This window comes from Colletotrichum jinshuiense, chromosome 5 (assembly GCF_051148585.1).
Source record: "Colletotrichum jinshuiense chromosome 5, complete sequence".
Lineage (NCBI taxonomy): Eukaryota > Fungi > Ascomycota > Sordariomycetes > Glomerellales > Glomerellaceae > Colletotrichum > Colletotrichum jinshuiense.
In genome coordinates, this window is record NC_139312.1 from 1,151,564 (window position 1) to 1,167,657 (window position 16,094).

Here is a 16,094-nt window from a genome sequence, read left to right on the forward strand (position 1 = left end):
GAGTAGCATATCTACGCCCATGACCGAATGATGACTTTCTGCAGGGTTGGAAGTTATGAGCCGATAATCACTGCGTCGTTCGATCATAGGAGCCTTCTTGGTGGACCTCGAGCTCCTCCGCTTGACCAATACCCCAGTACCAATGCGGGACGTGCATCGGAGGGATTCTCGTCCTGCGAGTTAATCACGAGTTTCAAAATGGGAAAGAGATAGCGCCGCTGCATGCCAGATCTTATCGCTCGCCAACCAACCTAATCTGATAAGCCGGGCATCCGCAATCAATGTCGCAGCGGCGCCGAACATTTCTCGATGCAGATTGGGGGGAAGATAACACTGTTGGAAGGCCTTAGTGGTTGATTGATACCGTATTTTTGTTCAACGTAACGCCTGTATTAATGGACGTATATCCTACCGAGTCTTTCTTTCGTAGGCTCACCCGTAGTTGAGTCGATATCCATCTCAGCAACATCGATTCATCATGGCCGACAACGTCGAAATGGCGCGAGCACCATCGCACACAAGCATCGAGAAGGGCACAGCCGCCGGCCAAAAGACAGATGAAGGGTACGATATGTTCGCCGACTCGGAGGACTTGTCTTACACCGAGGAAGAGTCTGCGGCCGTGCTCCGGAAGTTGGACCTGCACCTACTTCCGCTGATGTGCTTTCTTTATGGCATATGTTACGTGGATAAGGCCTGTCTGTCATGGGCTGTTCTCTTCGACTTCAGGAAGGATTTGAAACTCACCGGCGACCAGTACAACTGGGGCTCTTCGATCTTCTACTTCGGTTACCTAGTGGCACAGTACCCCTTCAACTACCTTCTTCAAAAGTACCAAACAGGAAGAATTCTCGGCTGGTGTGTCGTTTGCTGGGGTATCCTGATGGTTGGGTGAGTGCTTCATCTCTCACCATGTACTTCCTGACGGGCGATTTGCTAATTTTCATTCAAAGACATCTGGGTCTTCGCAACTATGTCGGTCTTATGGTCATTCGAGTTCTGCTAGGAATTTGCGAGTCCTGCGTAATGCCGGCCTTCGTTCTCTACACTTCGGTCTGGTATACCAGGAAGGAGCAAGTGTGGAGGACGCTTCTTTGGTCCTCCATGCAAGGCATCTTCACTATGCTAGGAGCTCTCATGTCCTATGGCTTGGGTCACATCACGGGCACTGTGCTTAAGCCATGGATGTACATATTTCTGGTCCTCGGCCTCCTCTCTTTGTTGAACGGAGCATTGTGGCTGTGGCTGATGCCAGAGACTCCGAACCGAGCCAAATTCCTGACCGATCGCGAAAGGCGCATTGCTGTCCACCGCGTGGCACAGAACATGACAGGAATTAAGGGGTATATTGAATCTCTTCCCTCTAGCAGTTGATATTTGCTAACATCGCCACTCAATAGTTATGAATGGAAGAGCTACCAAGTATGGCACGCTCTCAAGGATCCCAAGGTCTGGCTCCTGATGGTTTACGAACTCTTCAAAAGCATTCCTAATGGAGGCATCACCAATTTTGGAACCCTAGTGATGCAGGGATTTGGCTTCAATAAATTCCAAACCCTACTCATGGGTCTCCCAACATCTGCCGTCAGCGCGGGTAGCATGTTCATCTGGGGTTTCTTCTCCATCAAGTATGGCAACCTCCGGACGTTGGGGATGATTATTCCCATGTTGATCGCCATTGCCGGAATTGCTGCGGTCTACGCAACTCAAAACACCGGAGCCAATCCTTATGGACGCGCTGTCGCTTACTGGCTCATTAATTCCTACTCTGTGACGGTATGCATCTCCCCTCTTGAGAAGTTGAAGTTCGCCAGACTTGAGCTGACCACTGGAAACCATAGACTCCGTTCAGTCTTGCCATTGTTGGCCAGAATATTGCTGGTCATACCAAGCGCTCGGTGACCAACACCTTGCTGTTTATCCTCTTCGCGGTCGGCAACATTGCCGGCCCCTTTTTCTTTCGTGCCGAGGATGCGCCAAGATACACGCTTGCGATCACTTCGATTTTGGTGTTCTTCGTCATCACTTTATTCAGCGGTATCGGCCTTAGAGTAGTGATGTCCCTCGAAAACAGGCGTCGTGATCGAAAATACGGCAAACTGGAGAACTTGGAGCAGAAGATGGATGGTATCAGGCTTGGTATGCATGACAAAACGGACAATGAGAACATGGACTTCAGATACGTCCTGTAGGGGATGGCTGGTTGTCATGCCAGGAAACCAATTATTGTCGCTTATTCAACTGTGGAGGGGGGAATATGATTTCAGAAGTCTCAAGTCCTAGATATTTGGCAGTAAAATACCATTTTTGTCTGTCCGATTTGCTTCAACAATACTTTATAAAGCTCTTATATATATTTTCTAGTGTTTGGCAATGATGGCTCAACGGTTTAAGTGAGAATAACAGTTCTCCCCTGGTCTGCTAAAATGTCTACCCAACTGACTTCTGCATTGCCCTTCTGCATCCTTTGCCTCCAGACCTCTTCCGCGACATCCATGGCGACGTCGAAACTACGCATTCCTGAAATGCAAGCGCTGTCCCGTAAGAAAGAACGAATGCTAGCCTGGCGTGAGCGGCCCAGGGCCTCGGCTGCTGCTAAAAAGCCCGGCCACACAATTCCGCAGTTGATTATGCCGAGCTTAACCATCTCATGTCTGCAGTAGCGAAGAAGTTTCATGATAGCATCTACATGGAATTGGAGGAGAGAGGCGTCGAGATTGGAGATTCGGCGATAAAAATATATCAGGAGGCCATGGTGGGTAGCCAGGTTGAGGTAAGTTGATGGCTGACAGTCTATCGTATCGTCGAGGCCCTTGATTATGGGTTGTATAGGCCCTTCTTCTGGTGTTTCATTTCCATGCGGTGTGGATAGAAAGCTGCAATCCAGATCTACGAGACTGTCTGTATACACCGTGTCGTTGATGCCTAGTTCATCCATACGCCACCGCAGGATGTCCGTCTCAAGCGCTTTGCTGCGAGCAGCAAACTCTGGATCTAGTATTTGATCACTTATCTGTGCTCTAGACGCTCTGATCTCGTTCGAGAGGCTAGTGGTTTTTGAAATCAAAGATAAGAGGCTTTCGGGTATTCCGTATATCTCCTCAAATGTCGACTTTGCATGGGCGTCCTCCGAGTCTGTATCTCGAAGGAACGCCTCCAATGCCCTGGAGAGTGATTCCGGCAGCTTGACGCCTCGCGCAAAGTAGACGGTTTGCAAGGAGGGATATCGCTGGGCATGACCGTCCAAGGTTGCTTGGGTTGGGGACCCACACTCAGCCCATTGGGGATAGACGAAAGTGCTTTCCTCTATGACCCTTTGAAACAAGAAGATCTGGTGAAGCATGTTTATCTGCGAGAACCTCGAAGTGGGTTGTTTCTTCCCATAGCGGCAAATCCATGTCTCTGCGTCAAGCAAAAATGGTCGGACTTCCGAGAATTGCCCACCAATGATCTGTGGATTTGTCAGGGACGTGTGCTCTATTCGGTCATGTTGTGAACGAGGGATATTACCGATGCCGACGCCATAGTAAGAAGCGCCATCAGCGTTTCTGCGTACTGATCCGTGTCCGGGTCTGACAGCTTCAGTGACAGATGTTTCTGCATGTCAAGCTTGCCATGGGATCTATATGATTGCCCAAGAACCCACCAAAGGTCGGATGGAATATGTTTCGATGGAGTCATTGTGTCCAGATTGGAAGCACTGATAGAAAGAACAGCATTCAGAATTGCCGTCTGTACGAATGTGGTTTTTTCTCCTGCCGCGATCTTTGCAAGCGTTGAGCGCGCCGACGGCAGGTGCATAATAACCCATGGCAGCTTGCTAGTTCTTCGGGGAGAGAAGAAAGTTCCTGCAATGACGCGATAATGTTCCATGAGATGCGCGATACTGGAGCTTTGAGCAGATGCATTCAAGTGGCTGGAAAGATTAAAGCCTGGCTGCAGATCGAGCATGACATCATGGTTTCTTGCTGACTCTGGAGTTCTCAAATCTTGAGATCGATGGTGATCAAAAAAGGGCCCAGAAAGAAGGTCGCTTGGTTCGTTTGCATTTGTGGCCAACCTTAACTCCTGGCTGAGACAGGTTGCTGCGTTGCCTATGGTGTCTTCTTCTTGGGCGTATACTGAGTCCGCAAGGCCGCATTCACGTTCAAATGCCTCGTCTGGAATAGGCGCCAGGAGAGGTGTGAGGCGGAAACTCTGACTGCTATTAGATGAGGGTCGAGTATCCGACGCATCATCATGTATGCTCCACACTCCAAACTCCCCATTCTGAACTGCGAACCGCTCATCACGATGCTCAGTTAGGTAGCCTCTGGGACTTTGGGTCATAGTCTTCTCCAAATTCAAAAGCTCCTGGGCTTCCTTCATAGTTGTACTGCTGGTGTCTGTATGTTCACCTGCGAAATCAGCATTTTGAGTCATGCATTTTATTATGATGTCTACTGACGGGATCTCGACATGTTTGGCCTGGTGTGTGGTATGTTGAGTCCTACACCTGGATCATTGCAACTCCAGTCAAAGGTCTGACTCCGAGGCTGGTATTGCAGGAATCGGGCTGTTGATTGATACCCGGGGCAGCGTAGCCCTCGCCGTGAGCATTCGTGGCATTCGGGATGCGTCTCGTCACATTTGCGCTTCCTTTTTCGGCACCCTGAACCGATGATTAGTTACAAAGTGTCGTACTTCAGCGAGATGAATTGCCAGAAATGGTTCAGTACCAATACAGCCCCCTAAAGACCGCCCTGCACGGTCGACTTTGGAAGATTTCATTAGGCAAGTCGGCTCGCTCGCTAAGTCTGATTAGGCCACTGGCAAGGATGAAGTTAAAACAATCGTAATGAGGGCCGTGAAGATAGGCTCGAACGACTGGAATCACCGGAGCAAGTCCGAGGCGTTATTTGGCACTCTACAATCCTTATCGTTGCGATTGCATGGATTTGGCTCCCATGCGGAGGTTATCTTTCAACCCCTCAAGTGATATGGGGTGACATAGATTACAGATAGTGATTGGCAGTCTTATTAAAGATAGCGGCGGGATTTCTTACCCTTTTTCCAGAGGCAGTGGGGACGGCTTCTGTAAGCGTAGATACAGATCTTCAATTTCGATCTCCCCAGATTTCCAGGTTTCGCGCGCCATCTACTTATTTTGAGGTTCGCTCTCACGGTATATTTGGTGCGAGGTCTTACTAACGCTTCATTTTCCATTAACATCGGCCAAACATTGACATACAGTAGCGTCGAAATGAACAGTCAGAGTCCAGCCGACGAGAAAGCGCCAGGCGCAAACATGCTATGGGGTGGTCGGTTTAAAGGTAAGTCAAAGTGACACTTTCGATGCATATTATCATAAATTGACATCGTAAAAGGTGGACTGGACCCGTTGATGACAAAGTTCAACACCTACATCCAAGTTGACAGTGGTCTTTGGCGGGAAGACATTGAAGGATCAGTGGCTTGGGCCCGAGCAAACCAAAAGACGGGCATACTGACTGAACCCGAGCTCTCTGAGATCGAACGAGGATTTAAAATCGTTTCAAGCGAATGGGAAGCTGGCAATTTTGTCATCCAGCCAAATGACGAAGACATATACACGGCCAATGAGCGACGTTTAGGAGAAATCATCGGAACTGCTATCTCAGGCAAGCTGCACACCGGTCGAAGCCGGAACGACCAGTCTGCAACTGATCAGCGCTTGTGGATCAGGAAGAGGCTCGAAGTCCTGCGCTCGTGGCTCAAGGACCTTATACGGGCGTTCGTGGAGCGTGCAGAGTTGGATATCGACCAGCTGATGCCCGGCTACACTCATCTTCAACGCGCCCAGCCCGTACGCTGGTCACATTGGCTACTCAATCACGGATTTGCGATGGCTGCTGATCTTGAATCGCTTGAGTTTTTGTACGGGAGGGTCAATGTGTGCCCATACGGGAGCGGTGCCATCGCAGGCAATCCCTTTGGGGTCGACCGCTCTGCGATTGCAAAAGAGCTTGGATTTGCCTCCACGTCATGGAACTCGATGAGATCGGTGGGCGATCGCGAGTACACCCTCGAAACACTTCAATGGGCCACCATGGTCATGCTGCATCTTTCTCGATTGTCTGAAGACCTCATATTGTACTCGAGTGCAGAATTTGGATTCGTTAGTATTGCGGATGCATACTGCACAGGCAGTAGTCTGATGCCGCAAAAGAAAAATGCCGACAGTCTCGAGCTGATCAGGGGTCGAATGGGAGAAGTTATGGGTCTCACAACAGGCGTCATGGTCATGATCAAAGGCACTCCAAGTACCTACAACAAGGATTTACAGAGGAGTCTGGGCGCCTTGTTTTCTGGTGTTGACTGTGTAGGGGACAGCATACGCCTTGCCGACGGAATACTGTCAACTCTGACAGTCAACTCGGAACGCATGAATGCGGCATTGACTCCGGATTTGCTGGCGACGGACTTGGCAGATTATCTGGTTCGAAAAGGTGTTCCTTTCCGCGAAACTCATCATATTGCTGGAAAGGTGGTTGCCTTGGGCGAAGAACTAGGCCTTCCGATAAGTTCTTTGAGCGTTGAACAACTCCGTACGGTGGACGAAAGACTGGAAGATGACGTATTGGATTGCTTTGATTATCTCCGAAGTGTCGAGGCCAAAACTGGTCGAGGCAGCACCAGCCGAGCCGGGGTCCTGGAGCAAATTGCAGAGCTGAGACGAATAATTAGCTGAATAGAACATGAGTGACAACTATTATTTCCCTATTATAGATGAAATATTTACTCCTTGGGGCTATTGTGTACATGTTGTCGGTGTTTTCTACTATTCTGTTGCTTATACTTTCCCGCATCGACGGTGCCTTCAGAGCACTGTTGCTTGCAGTGCCACTCCATCTCATCCTAGGATAGTAAGGAGCCCGTTCTCAATCAACCTTAGTTTCCTTTCCTTCTCCTTGGACCTTGGAAACAGTTCATGCCAACAGAAGATTCCGGGGAAGTTCGTTGCGAAGGCAGCAAGAAAAGAGGTCTTGATCAGAGTTAGCAAAGCACGGTTTTAGTCTCCAACATGGCTTCGCCGACGTTGGCCGAGATAGGCCTCAAGACAGGGCACAAAATTCACTTCTAGCTATGTATCCAAGGTACCCAAACCAATTTCAAAGCCCCCAATCTGAAGTGAATATTTTATATCGATATCGAGCTAGTGTCCCCGGCTGCATGAGATCTTTACAAAGCATTCTGTATACAGCGCAACTTTTCTTCTTTTTATCCAGAATCTTTGGGTTCGGGCGAAATTCGAACCTTAGTTATCTACTCTTTGTCCATCCTTACTTCAACAAACTCAAAACTAGTCAAGCTGTTGGTGGCAATTCCTAGCGCGGCGGTTTCGCGCTGCGGCTTGGGCTGTGTCAAGCAGCCCCGCTTCAATCGGAGCACAGCCGGGCTGAATGGGCGCATCCGCCGGAAATCTATCAATTACTTGGCGCCCATTGCGTCTACCCTACATTCGGCCTCGTTGCAACGCTACATGACGGACAATGGAGTTACATGGAGGCTAAATTGGGAAACGAGATCTTGTAGAGATGAATGACAAATCCTAAGCATAGGAAGAAGACGAATGCAGAGGAGATTTAGTCGCCGAACAAATCACTCGTTTAATAATAACGATTAACAATCTCTTCAGGCTCTACTTGTCGAGGCGGGATTTAGCGAAACTTCCTATAAAGACACCCTGGTGAAGTTAGGCGTCCCGTGCTTCCCATCCGAGGTTGAGTTGACGCGCTGCCTGCTGTTGGAGACGAACGCATTATCACTTACTACTTCAGCGGGTTGTGGGTAGATATGGTAGCATAGACCAACCGGGGATCTCAACATAGTCTACAAGCTATGGGCCGACTGGCGGAGGAGATGCAAGTAGAAAGATCACATTGACCACTAACTTCTTTACTCTTCATCTCTCAATCACCAATACAATTCGTTGAAATCAGCAAAAAGTCATGATCAGTGGGAGGCTTGAACTCCCGGCCTTGGCATTACACAACATATCCGATGATATATTAGTACCACGCTCTAACCAACTGAGCTAACCGACCAGTTGTGTGCCGTGATTGGCTGTTGTAGTGGCGAAGAGATTACAATCCCATATCGGCTTGGGTATGGAAGTGGGGAAGTATTTTTTGACCAGTAGGAAAACCTTCAGCTAAACAATCCAAGTGTTCAAGATAGCATCTCTCGCTATCACACTAAGAGCATGCTTGGGGCTTATGTAAAGTTGAGAGTCAAAGTAGGCGTTAATTATGCTAATAAGTATCCTAAAATGAGTGAAAGAAGACAATTCGGAAAAGGGAAAAGAAATTGCGGTCTTAGTTCTATTCTATGACACACCAACGCCTGCCATGCCCGTCCACTGTACAGATACCTGTATTTGAGGATCCCCAGAGACAAAAACGCCACAAGATAAGATTCTTCAGAGCCAAAAAAGAAAAAGGAAGAAAACGGAAATGGAAAATGGAAAATGAGACAAAAAGGCCCTCGTCTAAAGAGTTTACGAATCGAAAATGGCGCCATAGGCGGGAATACCTCTGGTCTCGAGGCCGTAAACGACTTTCCTCGTCACCTTCTGGTTTGAAATGATGACAACTGCCTCGCACGGTCCCATCTTCTTAGCCGATACGACGCCGTCGTTCTGTGCAAGTCCCAACGCTTGGCGACGGCTACCCTCCCAGATGCGGTAGGTGATGGCAACCAGATCCGGGCGGCCAGTCTTCTTGGTGTCGATGATGACGGCGTTGGGGTCGGCCTTGTAGATGGTATCAATGACAGCTTGTCCGTAGGTCTCAACAGGGCGCTGCGTCGACCAGATAATGCGAACTGGGTGGTCGGGCTTCTGCACGAAAAGACTCAAGCAAGGCCCAATGCCAGATCCCGTGGCAATAACGATGCAGGGTTCGAAGAGGCCGGCGACGCGTAGGACGCCATATTGCGGGACGCCGCGGGTCCAGATCTTCTTGGGCGGGTTTTTGATGATCTTGTCAGTCCAGTCGCCTGCGTTGGAGACGAGAACAGAGAAGCCCTTCTTGCCAGCGTTGGAGAGTCCATTTTGCGCCTTTTCAGCATCATCGTCGGTTGAGGGTGCCGCAGGGTTGGGGATTACGGCGAAAGCATGGGTCTCGCGAAGCGGCGCATCGGTGAGGCGAATGGCCTGCCCGTATTGTACGTCGGCATAGTCGAAGTTGAGCTTGACAACGTGGCTGGACATGGCCTCAGCTTCGACATCGCGAAGACGAAGGCGGGTCCAGGGATAGGCGACCAAGAGAGTGATGACGATAAGCATCCAGAAAGACGGAGTAATGATGAGGGAAGCGGCGTAGGGAATCTTGGAGGCGGCACTGTAGTCCTCGGCGAGCATCATGACCAGGGCCCAAAAGAGGAAGATGACGGACCAGCCCAGAAAGCGGTGGGTGCCCTCAAACCAGTTATGGAGGAGAACGCGGGCCTTGGGATGCGCGAAGCCAATGATAGCTGCGAGAAGGGCGCAGATGAGGTAGCTGTCGAGGAGGATGTAGGCGCGGATGGCGTTGGGATTCTCGAATTCGGCGGTAAGGACGACCAGGAAGGCGACGAACCAGAAGAAGGAAGCGACACCGCAACCGCTGTGGATGCCGCCATAGGAGTATACCTTGGCAAATGCGTGGCGGACTGAGAGGGGTGTCTTCACGGGGAAGAGGACGAAGACCTTGAACATGGCGTTGACAGTATGCTCGTTGCGAATGAAGAGCGCAGCGAGGATGTTGGCCGAGACTGCAGTGGCGCAGGTCTGCGGGGTGAGGCGGGCGGACGAACCTCCGATGAGCGAGCGGATAATAACGAAGGCGAGGGCCACGATGTTGCCAAAGAAGGCCAGAGTAAAGATGCGTCTGTATACGGAGCCGAAGTTCCATCGGAGGTAGCGATAGGCCCGGGTGCCCTTCTTGGACGGGACGGTGATTTCGTCCTCATCCTCGTCAGCTTCGCTCGAGCTTGCGGAGCCGGCGGGAGCCTGAGAATGGCCTGTGCCTTCCGGGACCACAAGAGTGCGACATGATGAGTTCAAGCCCATGGGGAAAAGGGCTTTCATGGGAGGGGTCAGGCTAAGCTGGGAGGCAGAATCGTTGCCAGTCTCGGTTGGCAACTGCTCCTGCCCATCTTCCGCAACTGCGAGCGTGACTGAAGAAGCCGTCGCGAAAGACATTGTCAAGTTGAGATATAAGAAAAAGGAACTACGTCACAGTTACCACCACTGTCCAGAGAAGTTGGGTTGTGTCGAAGTCAACTTACAAAGTAGTAGAAGAGTGGTTGAAGAGGGGGTCGGAATAAAGAAACACGGCGACGTGTGATTGGAAGGTAAGGAGATAAAAAAGGAAGGAGACAGAAAACCTGCAGAAGGAAATCTAATAGTGATGTAGCGGACAAAAAGAAAATAAGGAAAATAAAAATAAAAGAGATAGGAAAGTTGTTAGAAACCTAGGAGACTGTATGCTTGATTCTTGTGTGACTGAGGAGAGAACACCATTCAACGAGGGGGTCCTGATGGCCTGATATATAACCCCCTTCATGATACTCAGGAGATGTCTTCACATGCCTTGCATGCTGGTCCCGCGTACGACTTGCTTGGGGATAGCCACCACAACGAAAATAGAATACATCAACGTTGAACCTAGGCTTTCAAATCCGCATTGGGCCATTAACGGTGGGATAGAGTAGTAAACCGGCCAGTCACGTGGCGTGGGGGACTGAGTGAGGCATGTTTGCGTCGACGGCTGAAGTTCCCGTGGGGTATGGATGCAGTCGCGCTGGGGGCCAAGTCCCAAAATAGAGGTGTGTATGGAAGGCGTGGAAGCCTCGAAAGAAGATTGGCCCGGAGACTTGGACTACCAGTCTTTCCTCCTCAGCAGCGGCCAAGGCCGATAAACGTGGCGTGTCGAAGGCTTGTCTTGGCTGCACAGTGAGTGCAGAAGTACGCCAGAGCCATGAGTTGTGGGTTTGACAGTTGAAAAACGCCGCTTCGGAACTAGCGTCGCCTCTACTAATCATCCTCCAATGCCACAGACGGCTTGCACCAGGAGACAGGACACTTTTCGGATAGATATATTATATGTTGGCGTTCGTAAAGGAATGGCATGGCTAAATGATGGGAAAACATAAGCGAAGTTTGGGGGAAGAAACCGGTTTGCGGTGGGAGAAGGTGAAATTGTTTCACTCCTGCTGATTCTTGGCAGGGCAGCAAAACTCAACACGTTGAGTCAATGCCCTCATGGGTCTAATGGACAGTGGCGGAGGCCCCTAGGTGGAATGAAGACAGGAACTGAGACATCGTTATCGAAATCCGAACCCCCGGGGACATTTCAACTTTGTCCTGTGAGTGAATAGACATACTACGACCGTCTAAAGAGGCTCAATCGCCGAGAGTCAGCCCTGGTGAGGTGGGTGCATGTCTCAAGATGTCACCGCGGGAGCTAGCTTTGCCCGGCGAGGAATGCGAATGTTGCAAGCGCTGATCTTCTGCCCTGACAAACGTGGCCGCGGAAAACACCGAAATGGAAAAAATACTTCGGACACATTAAACGCACGCTAGTTCCCTTCTCGAAGCTGTGGCTGGAAAGCTAAGGTTAGGAGGACCTTTTTTTTTGCGATGCATGGCATAACAGACTTCAGAAGGTGCGTGTATGTGGTCCATGGGGCAATTGATTTGCGAGAATTCCAGTGGAATGATTCTTCACAGGCACCGATCTCAACGTCGTACTGATGGCTGAACCACGCCAGGCTGGAGAGCTAGGCCGGATCTTGAGCTCAAGCCGCAGGGCGCACTGCACTTGCTCGCTCTTCAATGTTCCGATTCCAGCTGACTGCAAGACTGGACCATGCCACTATGGATGTGGCATGCAAAAGCGAAACAAGAAAAGCAAGATAGAACACAAAATCAGGGGATCAATATGGAGAGAGTGGGTTAGAGCTGCATAGGCAGGGAGGTAAGGAAGGGGTTTGGAGCGCGAGAAGCTGAGCCTCTTTCGGATTGGTGTCTCCCCATGCGGCGCTGGAGGCTTCCGCCAGGCGGAGACCGATGACGTGACATCGGTCGGTAAACCCTAATGCACTTTGTCTTGGACGATGGTAACTGGTGCTGTCGCGGTGCCATTCGGTCAGATAGCCAATTGACGCACGGTTGCCAGCCAAGAGTCCCAGGATTATTGACCTAGCTGGGGGCTTCAGGTAGGACGACCGAGACAGAGCATCGACGCCAGGGATAACCAAACTCTGGGCCAAGGGATTGCTGGGTCTGGAAGTGCGAGCCCTGGGGCCGGTTGCTGGGTGATAAGGGAAGAAGCGGAGTGCCCCGTCCTAGAACATGTCGGCGGCATTAATGAAGTCGTCATCGTTATCAATGGATTACTGTGCGACTCAAGTGCACTTCGGCCGCTGGGGAAGAGGGAAATCGGGGGCGGCCATGGGGCCATTGCGGTGACTTGGCTAGTCCAATATACCCAGCCATGGATGCCTGATGGAGTCCCCCTCCTGACGATCATTACTGATACATCGTTCATTATATTTGGGCCCTGCGTCGCGATCCGAGGGCACCCTAAGCCCTATGTGCACTGTTGTTTGGGTGATTCTATGTCGTCCCCTCGTTGATCCGTCGATCTGATTTACGTTTAACTGGTGGCCGTTATCAGGGGAGTAATCGTGCTGAGTGGATGAGTGAGGGGAATACGAAAATGGAGGGAATCAGCTCCCGAAGCATGATGCTATTTCGGGTAAACCCCCACCCTTTCTTCTTGAGCCGAAGACATCAATTGGCCCAGCGCCTTGGAGCTGCAGTGTCAATTACTCCTCAATCAGAATCCTTTCCGGAATCCCGCCGTTTTTTCTACAGCCTTCCCGCTGTTGTGCACCCATCGGGATGGATGATTGTTTAGTTAACCTGTGGTACTGTAAATGCAAGGCCAGTAACCTCGAAATAGCTGCCGTCAGCGAAAAATGATCTAAGGCTCAGTAATCAACGGTTCTGCAATGCTAGTTCCCGTATTCCTTCCGATGCTGAGCCACATTTTGCATGTCAATTTCACGATGAACATGATACAACCTGATCCATCCTTGCTTGTCCGTTGTATCTTGAGCTGAGCTAACAGGACGAGATCTCAAGATACAGCAATGTGAGTTAACACATTCTTGATCGCCATACTTGATCCGTTAGGGAAAATACATGTTGTATTTATGGTTTGTTGTTGATGGGACTTCAATTGGGGTGGTTTACAGAATGGGCTGTCTTTAAAAGAATGCATGGATTTAATTAATATTCTAGCGATGGCATTTTCGTCAGATCGTCAATATCTTCAGTAATTATAACTTCTCATTTGGGCATACTTCATTCCATCATGTGCTCGCTCATGCCTCATTTCCCCCAATGGCTTTTCCATTGCCAACCCTTTGCTATCTTTGGGTTCTAAATGCTTTCAGTGTCGTAGTAGGGGTCATCAGGCAAATACGGGAGCTTGCGAACAACGACATCTCCCTTGTATGACCAGAGGTCAACTTGGGTAGGCTCATAATCAAGGCCGCAGGTCTCCGTTTCAGCACCAAATGTCAAGACATCTGTTGTGTTGCCGTTAGAGTAGTTAATGCGGACCATGTTGACTGTCTCTACGTTCGGGCCAATGTCGAAATAGTTGGCCGGCATGAATTGAATTCCAGAGTGAGCTGTGGTGAAGACAGTAGTGGGAAGGTCACCCTAAGACTCGTGTTAATATTCATACCAGCAAGCATCAAAATCTATCCATCAAGGATACCAAAGTAAGAGAAAAAGGGATTTATCAGTTTGACCAAAACTTACAGTATGAGGAACGTGATGCATGCCGAGGTTGAGCCAAAGAACCAAGTCAGTCTGGTTCAGACTCTCGCCGTCAAAGAATGCGTCAAAATTTACAGGCGGGTTCTCAGTGTCCTGGTTGTTGTACGGGTGACTGCTGCGAGGTTCCGTATCCTTGCGCTTTGAGACCATGATATCATAACCAGCCCACTTGGCCGAATTCTTGATGATATTCGAGTCCTTTACTGTCAGATGCGCGGCGCCGGTGTAAGGAAGCACGCGGTAGGCGCGGTACTCGCCGTTCTTGTTTTTGACATCCTGGTTGAGAACGAAAAGTTGGTCCTGGTTGTTGTAGCTCCAGTCGAAGCGACCCTGGTCCTCGTTGTCGACGAACTCCCTCTCCACCTTCATGGTGTTGAAAGCTTTGCCCTTGGACCACGGGTAGACTTGCGTTGTTGGAACCTGATGCATGCGTTGTACACTGTTTTCAGTTCCGAAGATATCAAAGTCGGCCTTGAAGTTGATAACGTGGTCGTGCATGGAACCGGAAAGTTGGTCGTGGATCTTGAAGCCATAACCATCATTCTTGGCGTAGAATGCGGCCTGAATGTATCCAGAAGCGCGGACCTCGACGGCGACGGAGCCATCAAGGAAAAATGAGTAGGAGAACATGTAGTCGTAGTTTCCGACAGTAGAGACGGAACGGATGGTGAAATAGACGTTCTTGGTAGCTGTCACATAATCCTGTGAGCTGTGGCGGGCCATTGGGTAGTCGGCATCGAACTCAAACATGCAAATGCTGTTAAGATGCGTGTGGGTGGTTTCGGAGACATAGAAAGATGAGTTCAGATAAGTAGCGTAGGACGGGCAGTCGTAGCCCTTGAGCAGCTCAAAGGCGAACGGACCAAATCCGTAGTAAGTATCGAGATACGCCACGTGAGACTGTGTAGGATCGCTTCCTGTTGACCAGTTAACAATCAACAATATTTCTCATAATTTAGGGAAGTACTGACCAGCATAGTGAGCCAATGCCTCCTGAAGGCCAAGCTCGTAGATAATTCTCTGGCCCTTGTAACGGATGTCATAGAGAGCCATGCCAGTATCACGGTTGAAACCGACATAGAAGGACCAGCCCATCCACTCAACATACTTCCTCTCTGGGTCAACAGAGTATCTGGCGCCTTGGGGAGCAACGGAGGTTGGGGGAGCCATGGTGTCCATCGGGAGAATTGGGCCTTGCTGGTCCGTGGCTGACCAGCTCCCGGCGAAATTGCCTCCAAGCTTCTCGACGTTGCCACCCCAGTAAGCAGCACGGAACTCTTCAGTAGTCTCGTAGAAAATACCGTTGTAGTACCACCCCTCGACGAACCATTTGGAGGCGTCACGGCCGGTAATATCCGACATGAAAAACAGCCCCATAGGCATCATCGAGCCAACATCGAAGATAGAGTCGGGTATGCTCCAGAACGTGTCCCAGCGTTGGACACGATCCCCATCCTGATAGTATGGATCAATACCCCAGATTTCCAGAGTATCGTTCTCGAGCCCTAGTGCGGTGGCGTTCCAGAGATCTTTGGTGATGTCTGCGACGGTCTTGCTGACCTCGTAGAGCCATTCTTGCATAGCGTCTTCGTCTGCGTCCAAGCTGCGGACTCGCCCGCCTGTCTTGCGGGTGTAGGGGTATTCGAGGCGCTCCCACTTAGTAGTACCGTTTGTGACTGGCAGAGGACCGACTAGGATGTCCTGGTATTCAGGATCCTCCGACGCCCGGAAGTCGATCAAGACATGGGCATAGCGAGGGGGCGCAGGGGCGCTTCCGTCAATATATGCCAGGGCGTCCGACTTATTTGGCTGCATGAGCTCTACCAGGACACTGTTTTCACTTGTTAGTATAGAATATTTTACAGAAATCTCTCGAGTTTGCTCACATTGTGTTATCCCATGATGTGGCGTTCTCGCTGAGGGTGAGGTTCAGCTCTGTCTGAGCAAAGAGCCACTGCGTGACGCCTGCGGCTTCAGGGCCCGTCAATCCACCCCAAATGTTGTCTTTTGGCGCTTCAATATCGAGAGGGTCATGAGGCACGCAGTCGATGGGGTCAGTCGCATTAGAAAATTGACGTCGGTTGATCGCTTGGCTGAGAGCCTTCCTTCCGTGTCCTTTGGCGCGTTGCTGAGCCCAACTGGTCTTTGGAAGACCATTCACTTGGGGGACCAAGTCGGATCCAAGAAGAATCAGGGCTCCCAGCCCGAGAATACGGGTGAGCGAAGAGAAACCCAT

General features: G+C 50.3%; 4 protein-coding genes across 4 annotated transcripts; 2 read left to right on the forward strand and 2 right to left on the reverse strand.

The window, feature by feature from the left end:
• Nucleotides 1-478: 478 nt before the first annotated feature.
• On the forward strand, nt 479-2,192 carry EsH8_V_000310 (uncharacterized protein; the record flags this gene model as incomplete). The annotated part of the gene is made up of 4 exons (XM_083272826.1): nt 479-891; nt 954-1,343; nt 1,401-1,776; nt 1,842-2,192. 4 exons carry the CDS (start codon nt 479-481, stop codon nt 2,190-2,192), a joined length of 1,530 nt encoding a protein of 509 aa, XP_083125541.1.
• A 3,050-nt stretch (nt 2,193-5,242) lies between these two features.
• Nucleotides 5,243-6,709, forward strand: EsH8_V_000311 (uncharacterized protein; the record flags this gene model as incomplete). The annotated part of the gene is made up of 2 exons (XM_083272827.1): nt 5,243-5,312; nt 5,367-6,709. The coding sequence occupies 2 exons, from the start codon at nt 5,243-5,245 to the stop codon at nt 6,707-6,709; spliced, it is 1,413 nt and encodes a 470-aa protein (XP_083125542.1).
• A 1,809-nt stretch (nt 6,710-8,518) lies between these two features.
• On the reverse strand, nt 8,519-10,204 carry EsH8_V_000312 (uncharacterized protein; the record flags this gene model as incomplete). The annotated part of the gene is made up of 1 exon (XM_083272828.1): nt 8,519-10,204. One exon carries the CDS (start codon nt 10,202-10,204, stop codon nt 8,519-8,521), a length of 1,686 nt encoding a protein of 561 aa, XP_083125543.1.
• A 3,249-nt stretch (nt 10,205-13,453) lies between these two features.
• Nucleotides 13,454-16,094, reverse strand: EsH8_V_000313 (copper amine oxidase; the record flags this gene model as incomplete). The annotated part of the gene is made up of 4 exons (XM_083272829.1): nt 13,454-13,738; nt 13,841-14,775; nt 14,830-15,689; nt 15,745-16,094. 4 exons carry the CDS (start codon nt 16,092-16,094, stop codon nt 13,454-13,456), a joined length of 2,430 nt encoding a protein of 809 aa, XP_083125544.1.